Source organism: Dermacentor silvarum, chromosome 4, assembly GCF_013339745.2.
Source record: "Dermacentor silvarum isolate Dsil-2018 chromosome 4, BIME_Dsil_1.4, whole genome shotgun sequence".
Classification (NCBI taxonomy): Eukaryota; Metazoa; Arthropoda; class Arachnida; order Ixodida; family Ixodidae; genus Dermacentor; species Dermacentor silvarum.
This window is the reverse complement of record NC_051157.2, coordinates 176802315-176819936: the sequence shown is the minus strand read 5'-3', so window position 1 is coordinate 176819936 and position 17622 is coordinate 176802315. Positions and strand designations below refer to the sequence as shown.

At 44.6% G+C, this 17622-nt stretch overlaps 1 protein-coding gene across 6 annotated transcripts in view; it reads right to left on the bottom strand.

Moving 5' to 3' along the window:
* Positions 1-17622, bottom strand: part of LOC119450782 (uncharacterized) — a 216050-nt gene that overhangs the window by 79899 nt on the left and 118529 nt on the right. For 2 of the 6 annotated variants that reach the window (XM_049666230.1, XM_037714286.2), the window contains exons 2-4: positions 12821-13022; positions 4264-4367; positions 746-948 (exon numbers count right to left, since the gene is read on the bottom strand). The exons of 2 other annotated variants lie outside the window; for them this stretch is intronic. In XM_049666230.1, the coding sequence (XP_049522187.1) occupies positions 746-948; positions 4264-4367; positions 12821-12977 (464 nt within the window). In that variant the 5' untranslated portion in view covers positions 12978-13022. The remainder of the gene's footprint in view (positions 1-745; positions 949-4263; positions 4368-12820; positions 13023-17622) is intronic. 2 more of the 6 variants (XM_049666229.1, XM_049666231.1) reach the window with 2 other exon arrangements.

Here is a 17622-nt window from a genome sequence, read left to right as displayed (position 1 = left end):
CCCATCCTTTTCTAACACCGCTTCTTGAGCATCGAGCCGATGCTCTTTCCGAGGAAGGGGGGAAATGCCACCAGCAGTAGTGGGTACAGTGCTAAGAGGCAGACACGGACAAGAACAAAGAAGTGCACCTTCTCCGCCCGCTCGATAGCCAACCCCCAGCGCCGTGCTTTTCAGGAGCCGCTACCCTCAATAAACGTCGCGTCGCCCGTTTTCTCCCAAGGCACGTGACAATATATATATATATATATATATATATATATATATTTGTGTGTGTGTGTGTGTGTGTGTGTAACTCTATGTGCTGTTAAGTGCTTATCACTGTATATCATAATCATCACCCAGCCCCTGGAGTAGCATATCAGGCGAACAGCCAGGCTAACATCTCCAGCGTATCATTTAAGCATGTGTATCTCTCTCTCTGCAGCTCTTAATGCAAATGCTCAAGAGCAACAGCGTTACTGGAAATCAGGGTGTGCTCCTGAAAGGTCGCAGAAGTGAGCTTTCTTTTCTTTCATTTTTTTCCCAGTGCGAAAACGTGGGCGATCCTGCGTTTTCATGCAGGAACGCCTCACATGAGGTCACGTGTCAAGTCAAGCAGACAACGCTCATGAATGTCCTTGAGTCGCATGCGTAGTCTAATAGCAGCTTGGTTTATACCCTTTACACAACTCGCAATATGTGGTACATTTATGCGGTAGGGCATACTGCGACAAAAAAAATGTGACAAGCGGCAGAGAAAGCTCACTTGGAGATGCAGTGGTTGGTCACGAAGCAGTAGTGCGTAAATTCGACTCCCTTGGGGAGGCCTGTCGTACCGGACGTGTAGATAATAGCGATCACGGTGTTTCGAGGGTCTTCGACGGGACATTCCTGGAAACTTCCTTCATCCATGGCTTTGAAGGCGGCCGCTGACACAAAACCGTCAGCTTCGCCCATCGTGAACAAGCCCTGCGCACAATGCAGCAGAGCGACATGTGTTTGTTTTTTACCTGTTCAATAATAGTCATCATCATCATCATCAGTCTAATATTATGTCCATTGCAGGACGAAGGCCTTTCCCAGCGATTTCCTATTGCCCCTGTGTTGCACTAGCTGACACTAACACATTTCCTAATTTCATCACACCACCTACTTTTGTGCTGCCCTCGACTTATCTTGCTTTCCCTTGGCATCCATTCTTTAACTATAAAGGTCGACCGGTAATATATCCCACGCATTACATGGCCTGCCCAGCTCCTTTTTTCTTCTCCTAATGTCAATTCGAATATCGGTTATCGTCGTTTCCTCTCTGATCCACGCCACTCTCTTCCTGTGTCTTAACGTTACGCTTGCCTTTTTCGTTACATCGTTCTTTGCATGGTCCTTAACTTATTCTCATGCTTCTTTGTTAGCTTCCAAGTTTCTGCCACACATGTAAGCACCGGTAAAATGCAATGATTGTACACGTGTCTTTTTAATGACAGGATTTTTCAATGACAATGATAGTCAGGATTTGGGAATGTCTGCCGTATGCACGTTAGCCCATTTTTTTCGTTTGTAGATTTCCTTTTAACCTAAGCACACGTTGGGAAGTGTTATTGGCGCAAACCTCCTTCTGTCCGATAAAACACGTTCAAGAACACTCAAGTGCAACAGTTCATGCGTTCTAAATCCCCACTTGGTAGCGGTACTTCATCTACAAATGAATATTTTAGTGGTTGAACACATTTACTTCTTTGATGAACACGTCCAAGCTTGTCCGCCATTCGCAATGCAAAAGTGAAAGGGGCGTCAGGAGGTGGACTGTACTTGCTAGACTAGTTCCTGCAATTTTTTTTCACATACTGCATTCGCTTTCTTCCACGCCCCAAATAAATGCTGCTCCCCGAAAGGCAGTACTAGAGGCAGGATATAACTCCAAAGACTCAAGGTTCACTGGCGTGTCTTTCATTGTACTTGGGCCTTACAGTTCTCGTAGACTGTCTCAGCGCCAGATTTCAACGTAGCACAAGTCCAATGAAAGCGCTGGAATCTAGCAGAACATCTTGCAGAATAGACACCTAAACTGTCTATTCTGCAAAACTTTAATTTGTCAAAAAAGGTACACGTGTGTGGTATCGCGGACATTTAAACCTAATCGCTTCTTTAGAACAGTGGAATATTCTATTATATTACAACAGAACCACGAGTATTTAATCAATGATAACTAATCTTGGCCTTCCTTCACTGTCATTTTGTCATGAGATAACACATTGCGCTCTTTTTCACTGGCTGTATCGTAATTCCCCATTGCATGATCAGATATAAACGCGACTGCTATATGATTCCAACATGCTGAGTAACCAGGCTTGCTTGTAATCAATGAATATACAAGGTTCATCCGCTCCGAGATCATGCTCTTATATATTAACGAAGGTATTGAGAAAAGGCAGCGACAATTGACCGAAATAAAAAAGCGTTCAGGAACATCAGAAGTAAAGCCGTTACAACTTAGGTCCCTTTTTCCTTTACTAAATCACGCAGGCAGGCTTATTTTCAAAAAACCTACGGAAGCTAAGTTATGTAGCATAAATGACTACATTCAAATTGCGAGCTATAGCTTGCCTATAAAAATTAGCAAAGGTATGCAAGAGTTTTATTAAACTTTGTAATTAAACTACGTATTCCGTTGCTGAAGTATATACATAGTATTATTCAGGCTACTGGTAGCAGATTAGAATACTGTTACAGTGGTTTTCATAATGTGGCAATGCTGTGCTTTAACTGGCTAAAGTCTTGAAGAGAGTGCCGCAATTGTTTCGCATCTACTAGATTATGTAGACACTGAAATTTCTTGGGAACGGCGTTCAGATGGCGTATAAAAACAGTATCGCTGGAATGTCGCAAATTCTAAACCTATTGATTCATTCCCTTCTGTCGGCCATAATTTACTCTGTCCCACTGTTGTTTTTGTATCTACCTTGAGAATGACTGTGCTGAAATGAAGGTAATAGCAATTGAAAATTTTAATTTGCCTTCAGATGTAGTCGCGTTATAATACTTGCATATGCCGATTACATCGCTTTTTATATTGCGATGATGCATGTGCAAGAACACATTCTGACAGGAGATTTTTTACACGAGTGAAAGATTAATCGCGATAAGTATATGGGCGTATGGCATGGCCTATGCGATTTGACGTTTGCCATATTTGGGCGTGTGCATTTGTGCACCGAACATGTGCACAAATGCACGCAGAAGAGGTTTATTGAACGCTCGAAATATAAACGTTGTCTTGTGCATGCACCAGTGAAAAAGACAACTTACACGCCCTATTTTTTTGCGAGTTATATATCATTTTGGTTTCCTACGTCGTGTTACGCTGGCTCCGACGTCGAGGTTAGCTAGCATTTTCTACTGCGACGGCGGTGCATGCTCATGACGCTATCCAGCAGCGTCGCCTGCGTGGGAGCCTCGAAGAGGGCTTTATGACCAACACATCGCTGATATATCATGATAAGGACAGCCAGTAAACAGACCCTTCATAAATTCTGAGAACTCACTTGTACTGCTTTGCTGTCGACAATTTATAGCAGTTGACCTGATAGACGTGCATCTACGAAGGTTTTTTTTTTTGGGGGGGGGGGGGGGAGTGGTCGCTACACATGGCTATTTATAGCAATGTTTCTTGTTTTCAGCATACCTCAGAAGCTTAGAAGTTATCTTCACAAACAAGTGATGAGATTCACTGTTTCCCCCTACACATTCGGCGGTTCCCGTTTTTGTCCCAGTCCTGTCCTCTGTTGATGTTCAGATGACTGTGCACCGGTTATCTCATGGGCGTTACCATGGGTGTTACCTTTTTTATCTTCTTGAAATGTTTTGCTTCCTTGTTATTAGTTTCATCTTCAGCTTCTCGTGGTCTCATTACATGTAAGCGAAAACGACTAGCCACAAACACTTTAATGCGACCAAGTGCCGTTTGCTATTTTCATTACACACACAAAAAAACCACCCCACGAACACACTTTCCAGCAGTTTCTTCTTCTCCTCAATCAAAATCTATTTACCCAGTGCAATCGACAATACCATTTGAAGTTGTGGCTTTGGTATCCAGTTCATTTACGTTTGCTTCTTTATGAGATGCGGCATTGTCATACAGAGACGTGGTGGCATATAACGTACTGCCCAAGCAGAGTTTCGCACATGCTAACAACCACTGCGATGACGCTAATTTGACGTGACCAGTGAAGGCACCGCAGAAATTCTGAGGAACAAGAAAAGAAAATCCCCTCGTTGCTGCACCTTGAGATGAAGAGATGCTGCTGCCTTCTTCACTTTCTCCGTGAATTGGACTTCGGTCAGAACATGCGTGCTGTCGCTGTCGGTGATCTGATAGTGCAGCTCTCCTGAGAGAAAAACAAACAATAAACGACCGTTTCACTAAAACTCAGCGATGTCCATGGATGGAAGTAGGTTTTAGCGAGAACAGCACCTCAATTTTTTTTTTACTTGCGAATCGGATAGAAGTCTGCTTGTTTGTCGGTGGTATTTGTGTACATATTTGTGTACTCTTTGCTGTACCTTAACCAGACACCTACAAGTTCTCTGCCTAAATAATACTTAACTGCAGAATACTCTTTCCCAAGTTGTTTGTCACATTCGACGTGGTTTTGGGCCCGGTGTGAGAGTTGCAGCAGCTAGATTAGACGGAAAACAGTTCTCCTTGGCGTTAAGGTCAAGCAGTGATTCTGATTCCTCCCTGAACGATTCTAACGACGGTAACTGAAATTACACGTAGGGTAGCCGAGAAACAGCTGTCGCACACTTTGCTCTTGAGAGCATTTCTGACTGCTATATGACCAGGTGCCACATTTATGACATTGTGCCTGTGTGTATCATCTGAGCCATTGGAATCTGGGAGTTGTCAATGGAGGCCAGGATCTCATTGAATCTACTGCCACTAAGTTGGCTGTGCTATGAGCTCCACTTAAATACACCTTCTGGCAGTCGTCTAATGCGTGGTTCATCATCACCGGATCGTGGGTGGATGTGCAATCTCTCCAATGGTGGCGAACGCAAGACCAACTAGTAAGGGGCCACAACTATGTACACACACTACCGAAGGTGGAACTACACAGTGGTGTGTCACAGTGCTTACCTGCCCACTGCAGTATGTTGTGCTGGCAATGTCATACTTCAAACTAATTTACAGTCTTAAGGGCCTAGAGGACGCTAATTCGTCTATAACACACACCCTAACCCCCGTAAAGGTTGTAACGGTGTGAGTTAAAGACAAAAAGCACCCTGAAAGATGCAAATCGGTTTACAGTGCTGCAGGGTTTGTCCAGCTACTAAAACTGCTCAGGATGCATTTTCAAAGGCCCGCTTTTGCTCTTCACGGGGAAATATTTGTGTTCGTTATTTCCTGTCCTCTGGCTTGAACCGGAGTGGCAAGATGGGCCGTTTTGCAATGCTGATACAAATTGTGACTGTGGCTTGCGGTGTAGTCTCAAAGATACGATTGTGTGCGCCGCCGCCTCATTTGAATAAACGAACAGCAGCATCCCGCTACAATATGCAACGCGTAGATTATACCAGACGATGTGGAGGGCATCATAATCATATTTCTACTTGCAGCCACTTCCTTGCTTCAATGCCTACGTGATGTAACGTCTTAAATGTCCCTCAAGCTGCCCTCCAGCTGTGTCATGGGATTGAAGGGCACCATTGGAAGTTTACTGTGAAACATGCCTTAATAAGTTGTTGCTAAGTATCTCAAACAAAACGGTTGCTAAGTCTACCGCAATCCTAATCATCGGCAGCAGCAGCAGCCTAATTTTGAGGCATACTGCGGGACGAAAGCCTGTCTCAGTGATCTCCAATTACCCCTGTCTCAAAGTTTGCATGCAAATATCCTAAATTAATTCCCCGGCCTAATTTTCTGTCGTCCTCGACTGCATTTTCCTTCCCTTGGAAAGAGAAGGCAAGTGCTGTGGATTCTGTAACTGTAATAGACCACCGGTTATCTACCCAGCTCCCCCATGTTTTTCTCTTTCTGTCAACTAGAATATCAGCTACCCCCGTTTGCTCTCGGGATCTACACCGCCGTTTGCTTGCCTCTTAATGTTACGCTTAACATTATTCTTTCGATCGCCCATAGCGCGGTCCTTAACATCGCCTCGAGAGAGAGATAGAAACGAAGAGGGAAAGATAGGGAGGTTAGCCAAGGACGTGCCCGGTTGGCCACCCTACACTTGGGAAGGGGGAAAGGGGGGAACATCGCCGCAAGCTTATTTTTTAACTTCCAAGTCTCCGCTCCATATGTTAGCAACGTTAGAATGCAATGATTGTACACGTTTGTTTTCAAAAATAGCGCTAAGCTGCCGATAATTTATCTATTAAAATATTTATTCTATATGCCCTCAAACGTAAAAGCATTGTAATGAGGAGTGAGTTACAAATTCCTGAACGACGATAACGAAACATCGGAAGTTATTAAATGAAATATGGATGAGAGCAAGATGATTCAAAAAAATGTTTCTGAAAAGAAAAAATATAACAAAGAAGTACCAACAGTCATAAAACAATAAAGGAATCAAAGAGAAGAAACGGAAAGGTGCATATTAAGAGCAGAAAATAAATACATCATTATGTGGTAAATCAATAATAATGGACAAACGCGAACAAAAATTGCCTGAACAAGCGATAATCTATGATAGAAGCAATATTAGCGGGCAGGTGGTTCCAGTTTCATAACGTGTGCTGAATGAAAGAATGCAAGAAGATGTTTGTACGACGGAGTCCACACTCAGGTTTGCCAGCTTGGTTACCTCGTAGTGAATGGTATAGACGCGAAGAGTTGAGTTCCGCGTGTAAAAAATAATCATAGAAGACATTGTGAAGCATCCATCAACGAAAAATGTTCTACGTGGTAATTAATGGGAGAATGATAAAGTGCCTTTCCTCAATTTTATGCTAGCTGTGCGACAATAGTTCGCTTTAGGATCAATAGAGTTCTAAGTTCTATAGCACTTAAACTAGGTACAGTGATATTTAGGTTATCCTAGTTAGAATGCCAAATAGCAGCGGCGTATTCTAATTTGGAATGGACAAGAGTTATGATAGAGGCAGTTTTATCGCTGTAGAAAATTCAGTAAAATTTTGACGTAGGTACACTAACAACTGGTTTGTACAAATGATTATTATATTAATTTATGTTTTTTCGTATTAGATCAGAGGTTACAATGACGCCATGACATCGATAACACGAAATATGCTCAGGAGTAGTACTATGAAGTTTATAGACTGGAGAGTACTCGTGTTCCCGGGAGACACACATTAGTTAGCCCTTGTTAATATCTAATGGCGTTAAACATTTTCACACAGTTTTTTCAACAATATATGTCCAACTGTACTATATGTTCCTCCGGGTCGTTACAAATCTCATGATATACAACAGTCGTAAGTATAAAGATCGATGAATGTTAGAGGAAACACAACACCGTCAACCGTTAATGTAGATTTGGTAATAACTGCCGTATATGCTCATTCTTCCGTAAGTTTTCTTGTCATGATCAGAGTCCCCTGTGATAATTTGACTTAGATAAACGTACTCTTGCGCAGATTCTAGAACTTCACTTGCAATGATGAATTCTTGATCGCTTTCCAGGCAATCGGCCATTACCTTTAGCTTCTGCATGTTAAATTTCAATCGTACTCTTAACTTTCTCTGCTAAGGTCCTGAATAATTTGTTGCTAGTCATCGATAGCGTCACTGAATAAAACAATGTCATCCGTAAGAAGTTGTTTGCCGAGTTGTTTGCCGAGAGTGCTGATTCGCACTCCTAATCCTTCCAAGTCTAATAGCCAGAATAATTCTTCTAACCATTCTATGGCAGCGCACACACATTAATGACAGCACAAGAGCTGGTGGCATATGTACTGTATTCTTCCTCGTGTTTCGTTTGTGTGTGCGCTGCCGAAGAATGCATAGGTTCCAATTCGCCCGCTTTTCAATCTTTAATTCCGCAATTCTTCTAAGCTTGCACTGAATATCATTGTAGAGATTGTGTCTGCTTGCCTAACCCCTTTCTTGATTGGTATTCTTTCGCTCTACTTGTGGAGAATTAGTATGGCAGTGCAGCCTTTATAGTATTATTTATGTTACTCAGGTATGCTTACTGTGCAATGCTTCTTGACTGCTGTTATCTCTGTTATTCAAATGCCTTTTCGTAATCTTTAAAATAAACATAGTTTAAACAGGGATCAAATACCACAGACAGGTTCAACGACGCTTAGATGGGTGAAGCGATATTTGTGAAAACTGGCTTGGTAATGCTTTGCGAGTTAATTTTAACGAATAACAAAGGAGACGTGTATTTATGAAAGCCGTATAGAGTGGTAGGTTCTACATTGCAAATTTCTCAATTACCTGATTTGATAACATGGATGTAATTCATTGTAGAATACCTCTTCCTGAAGCCAGCTTGTTGTTTTGGGTGATTAAAGTTAAGTGTGGCCTTGATTCAATTGGAAATTACTTTGGTGAAAGTAATTACTAAATTACAATACTGAAACCCAACTAGTGAGGGTTGAATTATTCAATTCTTTACCATCTCCCTTTTTATGGATTAGTTTAATGCTGGCATTATGTAATTTTTCTGGTACACTTCAAGTCTTGAGGCATCACATAAAAAGAAATGGTGCAAGCTTTTCATGTATAATATTGCCTCCATCTTCGGTTAAATCGCCTGTTATTTGATCTTTTCCTGCTACTGTTAGCAAATGTCTTGCGAAGCCCTTTTAATTTCATCACTAGTTACATATGGAGCTTGTGTATGCTGTTCGTTACTGCTTCCAATCGAGGTTGCGAGCCCACTCTGTGTAGAGTACAGTTAAATGTAGAAGTCCTGTGCTGCCTTTACATAATCGAAATTGCTGTTGACACTACTCTGCTTATCTCTCACTGCATGCATCTTGCTCTTCCGTACGCAAAGTTTCTTTGTCGGTGATTTTCCGCGGCGAGTATTTTTCACTGCTTCCTCAATCTTACTGACATTTTATTTTCGAGTGTCACTTACTTTCTCCTTGTTCATTAGCGTTCGCTCTTCAGCTTACTATATAGTTACACACTTGCATGCTTTGTCGTTCTTTTTATTAGGTCATTTGTTACTTTGGACAGCCTACCTACTTGTTTCCTCACATTCTTTTTAATTGTTCCTTAAGAAATTAATGTAGTTACGGTTTTATTCATTACTTCTATGTTACATTCGTCTTCCTATTCTGAAACTGCCACGTACATAGTCGGCGCCAAAAGTTGACGGACGGCGAAACCTGAGAAAATGTTTCATTTGCAAGAAGTTATGAACGTAGCCAGTAAAAATGTACAACATTATGCTTTTTACGCATACAAGTATACGCAGCCGAAGCTGCAGAAACACTAAGCTTCTCTCACGTTCAGTGCCTCGTAAAAATTTTACGACGATTGTATTGCGCCTACGCAGTCTTTCAAAATATTTTAAACGAAGGTTGCTTAGCTTGCAAACCGCCATCGACAGCACAGCTGCACACTGACCCTTTAAGGCCCTGCTCCCACGATGCATGGTAATCATGCCACAAGATACATAGCTTCGTATCACCTAAACAGTGCATAATGCGGACAGCGCATGCCGCAAACTTTTGTCCATAGAGCTTCATACAATAATTGATTGAGAAAACTCTGGCTCCACCGTCTACGTGAGATGCAAGCGGCGGGTTGAATCAGCAAAGGAATAATGGGTAGTAACATGGATTTGCCCAAACTTCGTCCTTCTGGCTTCAAACACGGCTTCGTGACTTTTTAAACTGGCCATTTTCAACAAGGTCGTCATCATCATCATCAGCTTCTATTTAGGCCCACTGCAGGACAAAAGCCTCTCCCTGCGATCTCCAATTACCCCTGTCTTGCGCTAGCTGATTCCAACTTGTGCCTGCAAAGTTCCTAACTTCATCACCCCACCTAGTTTACTGTTGTCCTCGACTGAGCTTCCCTTCTCTTGGTATCCATTCGTTAACTCTAATGGTCCACCGGTTAGCCATCCTACGCATTACATTGCCTACCCAGCTCCATTTGCTCCACTTAATGTCAACTACAATATCGGCTATCCCGCTTGCTCTCTGATCCACACCGCTTTCTTCCTGTCTCTTAATTTTAGGCCTAACATATTTCGTTCCATCGCTGTTTGTGCGGTCATTAACTTGTTCTCGAGCTTCTTAGTTGACCTCCAAGTTTCTGCCCCATGTGTTAACACCGGTAGGTTGCAATGATTGTTCACTTTTCTTTTCAGCGACAGTGGCACGCTCCAAGTAAGGATTTGGTAATGCCTGCCGTATGAACTCTAACCAAAGTTTATCCTTCTGTAAATTTCTTTCTCATGATGAGGGTCCCCTGTGAGTAACTGACCTAAATAAACGTGCTCCTTTACATACTGTAGAGGCTTACCGGCGATCCTGAATTATTGTTCCCCTGTCAGGCTATTGAACATTATCCAGTGTCTTCTGCATAATAATGTTCAACCGCACTCTTAGACTTTCTAGGTTACGGTCCTCAACCACTTGTTGTAATTCTTCCCAATTGCTGCTGAACCGGACAATGTCATCTGCAAACCGAAGGTTACTGAGATATTCGCCGTTGATCCTCACTCCTAAGCCCTCCCAGTCTAAGAGCCTCAATACTTCTTCTAAGCATGCATCGAATAGCATTGGAGAGATTGTGTCTCCTTGCATGACCACTTTATTGATAGGTAACTTTCTACTTTCCTTGTGGAGAACCAAAGTAGCTGTGGAAATCTTCTAGATATTCGCCAAGATATTCACATATTCCTCCTGTACTCCTTGATAACGCAATGCCTTTACGACTGCTGGTATCTCTACTGTATCAAATGCCTTTTCATAATCTATGAAAGCCATATAAAGAGGTTGGTTGTACTCCGCTAACTTCTCGATAACCTGATTGATGACATGGACATGATCCATCGTAGAATATCCCTTCCTGAAGCCAGCCTCTTCGTTGGCTGAAGTCAAGTGTTGTCCTGATTCTATAGAAAATTATCTTGGTGAGCATTTTATGCAATGCTGAAAGCAAGATAATGGGCATATAATTCTTCAATTCTTGAACGTCTCCCTTGTTATAGGTTAGTATAATGTTGGCGTTTTTTCAGCGTTCTGGTACACTTGAAGTTGTGAGGCATTGCGTATAAAGGGCCGGAAACTTTTCAAGCAGGATATATCCTCCATCTTTGATTAAATCGACTGTTATTCCATCTTCTCCAGCAGCTTTTCCCCTGGTCATGTCTTGCAAGGCTCTTCTAACTTAATCCCTAGTTATAGAAGGAGCCTCTGTATCGTGTTCACCACTACTTCGAATGAAAGTAGCTTGGTTGCTCTGGGAACTCTACAAATCAGTATAGAATTCTTCCGCTGCTTTTACTATGTTATCAAAATTGCTCATGATATCACTCTGCTTATCTTTCATTCCTTGCCTTCATTCATTCTTTTCATCTTGCCTTGTCCTATGCCAAGTTTTCTGCACACTGATTTCATGTTGCATCCATATTTTGCTGCTCCGTCATTTTTTTGCAGGTTATAGTTTCGAATATCCTTTATATCCCTTACTTTGTTTTTGTTGATCAGTTTTGTCCGCTCAACGAATTCTATCTGGTCTCTCGAGTTTGACACTTTCATGTTTTGCCGTTTCTTCATTAGGTCCTTTGTTACTTGGGAAAGCTTACTTACTGGTTGCCTTGGTTCCTTACCTACAACTTTTATTGCTGCTTATGAGATCAGCCTAGTTATGCTTTCATTCATTACCTCTTTCTTGTCTTCATCTTCCTGTTCTAGCCTGAATTGGTCTGCTTTTGCCCTTACTGCGTCTACGTTGGCCTGTTTCTTCCTGACTTATTTGATTCTTTCTCTATTCAAATTAAGAGAAATCTTAAACCTCACTAAGCTATGGTCCCTCCACTTTACTCTACCTAACACTTTTACATCCTGCACTATGCCGGGATCGGCAGAGAGCATGAAATCTATTTCATTCCTTCTACCTTGTTCCTAGTACCTTGTTGTATTTCATTCAGCAAGGTACTGTGTAATAAATAACTAAATAAAGTTTATTTAAATTGTCTCACGGCAGTATTCGAACTGAAGACCTCTAGCACAAAAGCCAATTTTTATACGATTATGCCCCGGATACGTGCATCGACAAGCGGCATAGAACGCACTTATAAATTTCTCGTGCGTAAGCCAAGGCGTTCAGATGCTTGGTGTGTTTCGATTCGGCTTGGAGTGGCTCAACCGCTGCAATTAGTAGCTATTGTGTGTGTTCCCAGAGCCTTCCGCACTTCGGTAAGTATAGATTGCTTTGAATTTTATGATAATGAAGGCAGTTAACGTGTAATAGAGCAAACCACAGGAACGTCTGAATGCACGAGCAGGAAGATAAGACAAATCCATGTACTATAACCGTCATTCCCATGGAGGCTAAAGTATTGAACCACAGATTGATAGATATTGATAAATTATTATATTTAATTTCGACCTTCCGGCCGGCTTCCGAACTTCATCAAAAGTCTTGATGAAGGCCGAATTTATAGAGAAATTTATAGAGCAAATTTATACAGGAAATTTAAAGTGCTTTTTAAAGCTGTTCCATATACACAATAATTCGTTATATGTGGGTTCGGTAATTTCGAGATCGACTGTGATGGTTACCATGTGACCAGCTTTACATACTTCACAGAGATACATTTGGGAAACTCGTAATGCTAAAGCATTAAAAGTCTTTTTTCAATTTATTTAGCTCAGATATTTTTGTAGAACGCACCTTCGGTGAGGGAAGTCTTGGCCAGAACCAAGGTGGCACCGGCGAATATGCAGCCGTACATGGCAGCCACATTGTCTATGCTGTTGTTCAAGTGAACGCAGACGCGGTCACCCATTGAGATGCCGTGCTGCTGGAAGCCTGCAGCGTAGCGTTGCATTCGCAAGAAGAACTCGCGGCGTGTAAGATGTTCGTCATTATCCACCTGCAAGATGAAGACACGTGAATTGAGACATTGCCGTGTAAAAACTCGGTGCAAAGATTGCGTTTCATGAACCGCCTACATCGGTAACCGCCTGCGCGGTTACCGATGCAGCTCGTAAGCCAGCGTGTAAGCCTAAGGCAAAAAACAGTAAGTGTATTTTGCCTATTGACTCAGTCAGTCAGTCAGTCAGTCAGTCAAAAGAAAGAAAAGAAAAAAAAAAGCTTTCATGCTTCCGCTATTAAAAGGTCGTAAGTCGTATTGCAGGGAAAGATACGAAACTTAGGCACGTATTCACAAACGGAACTTAAGTAGGGCGTCAATAAGTGCGGGAAAAGTTGAAGTGTTAGGAAACCTTTAGGAGAGTACTTCAAGAACGACACTTAAGTATTGCTTTAGAAAGTAAGGCCCGTATTCACAAACGCAACTTACCCTTAACTTATGACTTAAGTATCCGGTCGATGCTTAACGCGTTTCATAGACAAATCGTGTACTTAAGGTAAACTTTATTCCACACTTAAGTGCCGGAAAATAAAGTACCGCCATTGGCAACCTTAACTGCGACTTTCGCTGCACTCACCTAGCAAGCAAGATGGCCGACTGCTACTGCAGCCTCGCCGACTTTGGCGATTTCGCCGGGCGTGCGCACGATATTACGGAGGATGAGGCATACTGATACGCGGCACCACTACGGCCATGGCTTAGGGATCGACAGAATCCCATGGAAGTATACAACGACGCGGAATTCTTGTGGCGGTACCGCTTTTCCAAGCAATCGGTTCTACGGACGTTGGAACTGCTGCCACTGGCCTCAAAAGATAATGAACTCGGTCTCCCCGTGCCGCCGCAGCTTCAGCTTATGATCGCGCTGCGATTCTACGGCGCCGGAACCTTTCAGGTTGTCACCAGGGACCTGCATGGTTAATTTTATTGCGACAGCAATTACATGGACTATTCAACCAGATTTATGCCGTCGCCGTCGTCATAATCGTCGTCGTCGCCGTCGCCGTTAGGTTCCGTATAAAGTCCAAGGGCGATAAAATCGACGCCGCGAGCCGTATGCGTGAGTGAAAGTGCGTGGGGGACGCGCGCTATCACGGAGAGCGAACGCACGGCGGAAAGCAAACGTGACCGTCGCGCGAAAGGCCGTGGGGTACAGGAGGAAGGAAGGCGGGGCGACGCTGTGTTGCGGCACCAAATGCTTATCTTGCAACAGGCCGCAAGGGGAACTGGCCACTCAATCTCCCACGCGAACGCAAGAAAGCGGGAAGGCAACGCGGGAGGGAGGGGGGGGGCGGCGGCAGCTTCTACTCCGCCAACAACTGCGTTTTACTTTGCCCCGCTGTGGCGGTTGCCCGCACAGTCTCCTAAAAGCGATCTCCACACGGCTCTGACCTTTGTATGCGCCGTGCATTCGCCGCTCAGTTTCCGTTGAAGCGATAGACCGCACGAACCTTTGCCGCTGGGGCGGCTGCGCTTGCTGCCAGCGTTTTGACAGTCGTTGTCTGCGGTCATTCAGCGTGGTCTATTCATGTTTGCTTGTGCGCGGTGACACCACGCGTGTTAATTCAGTTAGTAAGCGAATGTTTCCAAGTTTATGCAGCTGATAAAACTACTATTCCTAATCCGAATAGCTCTCTACTAATTTCCAATCGCAATTGATGCTTCGCTTTTCGGGCGAAGCTGCGACATTTTTAATTATAATTTAAATAATCTAGTTAATGCGCGAAACGAGCTCCTTGAGCACAACGCGTTCTTCTTCGGAAAAGTTTGTTTTCTTTTTTTTTCGATCATCCGCGGCGGTTGAAAACACACAACACACACACTCTTTATACGCGCAAACACCGCACGTTTTCAGCAAAAAAAAAAGTCGGGAGACAAAGAAAGAGAGAGAGAGCAAATAAACTTTAATAAAAAAGTTGTCGCAGTTTCACCTGAAAGGCGAAGCATCAATTGGGATAGCAAATTTGTAGAGAGCTATACGGAGTAATGATGGTAGCTTTATCAGCAGTTTAAACTTGGACATGCAGCAGCACCGGCAACACGCAGAACTGTTGTCGATGCCGTCGGCGTTTTGCCCGCGTTCGCACAAAATGCGTGCGGCGTTGGTGACTGTTGCCGGAGCCTCTGATATAAATAGGCAGGCACTTGGTGCCGCAGCCAAACGTCGCTGCTTCTCTTCCCTCTCCCTCCCCCCCACGGCCTTTCGTGCGTCGGAAGAAGGCGCGTTTGCTCTTCATATATGGTGATTGTAAAGGAGGAAAGAGACGCCTACTTCTGCAGCCCTTAAGGGAGCACGGCGTAGAACGCGCGTTTGTTCTCCGCCGTGGGTTCACTCCCCGTGAATACGCGCGTCCCTCGCGCCCTTTCACTCGCACATACAGCGTTCGGCGGCGCGCGGCGGCGATTTCATCTCCAATGTACGTCATACGGAACCTCACGGCGACGGCGACGGCGACGGCAACGACTACGCCAACGGCAGAAATCTGCTTTGGAGTGTCCATATAATTGCTATCGCAATAAAAGAGCACGCGAGCGTAGGTAGCTCCTCCGCTCCGCAGTGGGTGGTCCCCTCAGTCCAGGAGTCCAGCGGCCTTAGCTGCCCTTCTCGCTCGGTTGACCAGGTTGAGCTGGTGCGTCGAGTCGGAGCTGGACAGCGCTGCCTCCCGTTGCCGTGTGGTGGGGTGTGTTATGGGTGTTAGCTGTGGTGTGTTTGCGCAAGCCCATACCATGTGGTAAAGTGTTGCACATTGATCGCAGTGTGGACATTTATAGGAATACAGCGCAGGGTGTATGGCGTGGTAAAGACTCAAATGTGGATATGTGTTTGTTTGGAGTTTTCGCCATATTACGGCTTTTTCTTGCGTCAGAGCATTATGCGGTGGAGGTTGTGTTCTTCGTGAAAGGCGTTAGTGTTGTAGGATGTGAGTGTAGGTTAATGGTATGGGCTCTGGTTGGAACTGCTCGGCGCGGTCATCTCGCGGCTCGCAGTGTGCATGCGCTCGGGCGTAGGCGTGTGCCTGCTGATTGCCGCGTAAGGACTCATGCCCCGGATTCCACGACACGATTTGTATGTATGGTGGCAGCTGGTGCGCTCCATTCAGAATGCGATGTGCAGCCTTGGAAATTCTGGCCCTGGAGTAATTTCTGCATGCCGTCTGAGAGCTGGTCAGAACTATGACGCAATCCCACTGCGGTCTCGTCGTGATGGCTAACGCTATCGCTAGTTCCTCGGCCTCCGCAGCGCTCACTCTGGAAACCGACGATGCATTTATTTCGGTCCCGTGATTGTCGACTACGCTGGTGACGAATGGGGTGCTTCTTGTGGGGCTGGCCGCGTCCACGTACAAGACATTGGGGTGGTTTCCATGCTTTCTCGCGAGCGCCTGCGCTCGGGCTTGTCTCCGTCCGATGTGGAAGTTTGGGTGCATGTCCCTGGGAATCGCTGAGACGTGCATAGTTTCTTGTATTCGTCTTGGGATTTTGGTCAGTGCGCTGGTCTTCTGTACGTAATATCCGAGACTTTCCAAGACGCAGCGTCCTGCTATTGTGCGTAGTAGTCTTTCCTTCTGGCTTACCAGGTGGGCCTCTATGATTTCCCGTGCGTTTTTGTACACCCCTGTCTCCTCGAGGCGAAAAGTAGCCGTTCTGGGTGGGAGTCCGAGCGCTTGCTTATACGCCTTGCGTATCAGCCGGTTGAGTACCTCCACTTCCGCGTTCGTTAAATTTAAATATGGTGCCGAGTAAGCAATGCGGCTCACAATCAGAGCCTGCATTAATCGGATAAGGTCCTGTTCCTTGAGTCCCCTCTTCTCGCTAGTAATTCGTTGAATCATGCGCAAGATCTGCATGGTCGTCTGTTGTAGCTTCTGTATGGCGTATCCTCCGCCCCCGTCCTTTTGTAAGTGTAAGCCGAGGATCCGAAGTCTGTCTACCTTGGTAATCTCTCTAGGACCTATTCGCAGGTGGATGGTTGGTGCCGGGGCTGTTGATCGTCCTCGTGAGCGCTTCTCGATTATGAGGAGCTCCGACTTCTCCGGTGCGCATTGCAGTCTGCATGTCTCCGCATAGCTTGCTACGACGTCTACTGCCTCCTGTAATGCCTCTTGTTGTTCTCCTATGGACCCTCCGACCGTCCATATCGTGATGTCGTCTGCATACAAGGCATGTCTGATCTCCGGTATTTTCTCGAGTTGGGCTGGGAGTTTCATCATGGCCACATTGAAAAGTGTCGGTGACAGCACTGCTCCTTGTGGCGTTCCTCTGTTAGGTGTGTCTATTCGGTGTGACCTCACATTTCCCAGCCCTATTGTGGCTGTGCGATCAGTGAGAAAAGCCCTCACGTAGCTGTACGTTCGTCGGCCGCAATTCGTGTCACTGAGATTGGATAGTATGGCTTCGTGCCCCACGTTGTCAAAGGATCCCTTTAGGTCTAGTGCGAGAATTGCTTTTGGGCAGCACGGCGTTGCTGCAGTCAGTACTTCCTCTTTGAGCTGCAGAAGCACGTCTTGCGTTGACAAGTTGGGCCGAAAACCAAACATCGTGTTCGGCATCAGTTGACCTTCTTCGAGATGCGTCTGTAGCCTGTCTAAGATAACACGTT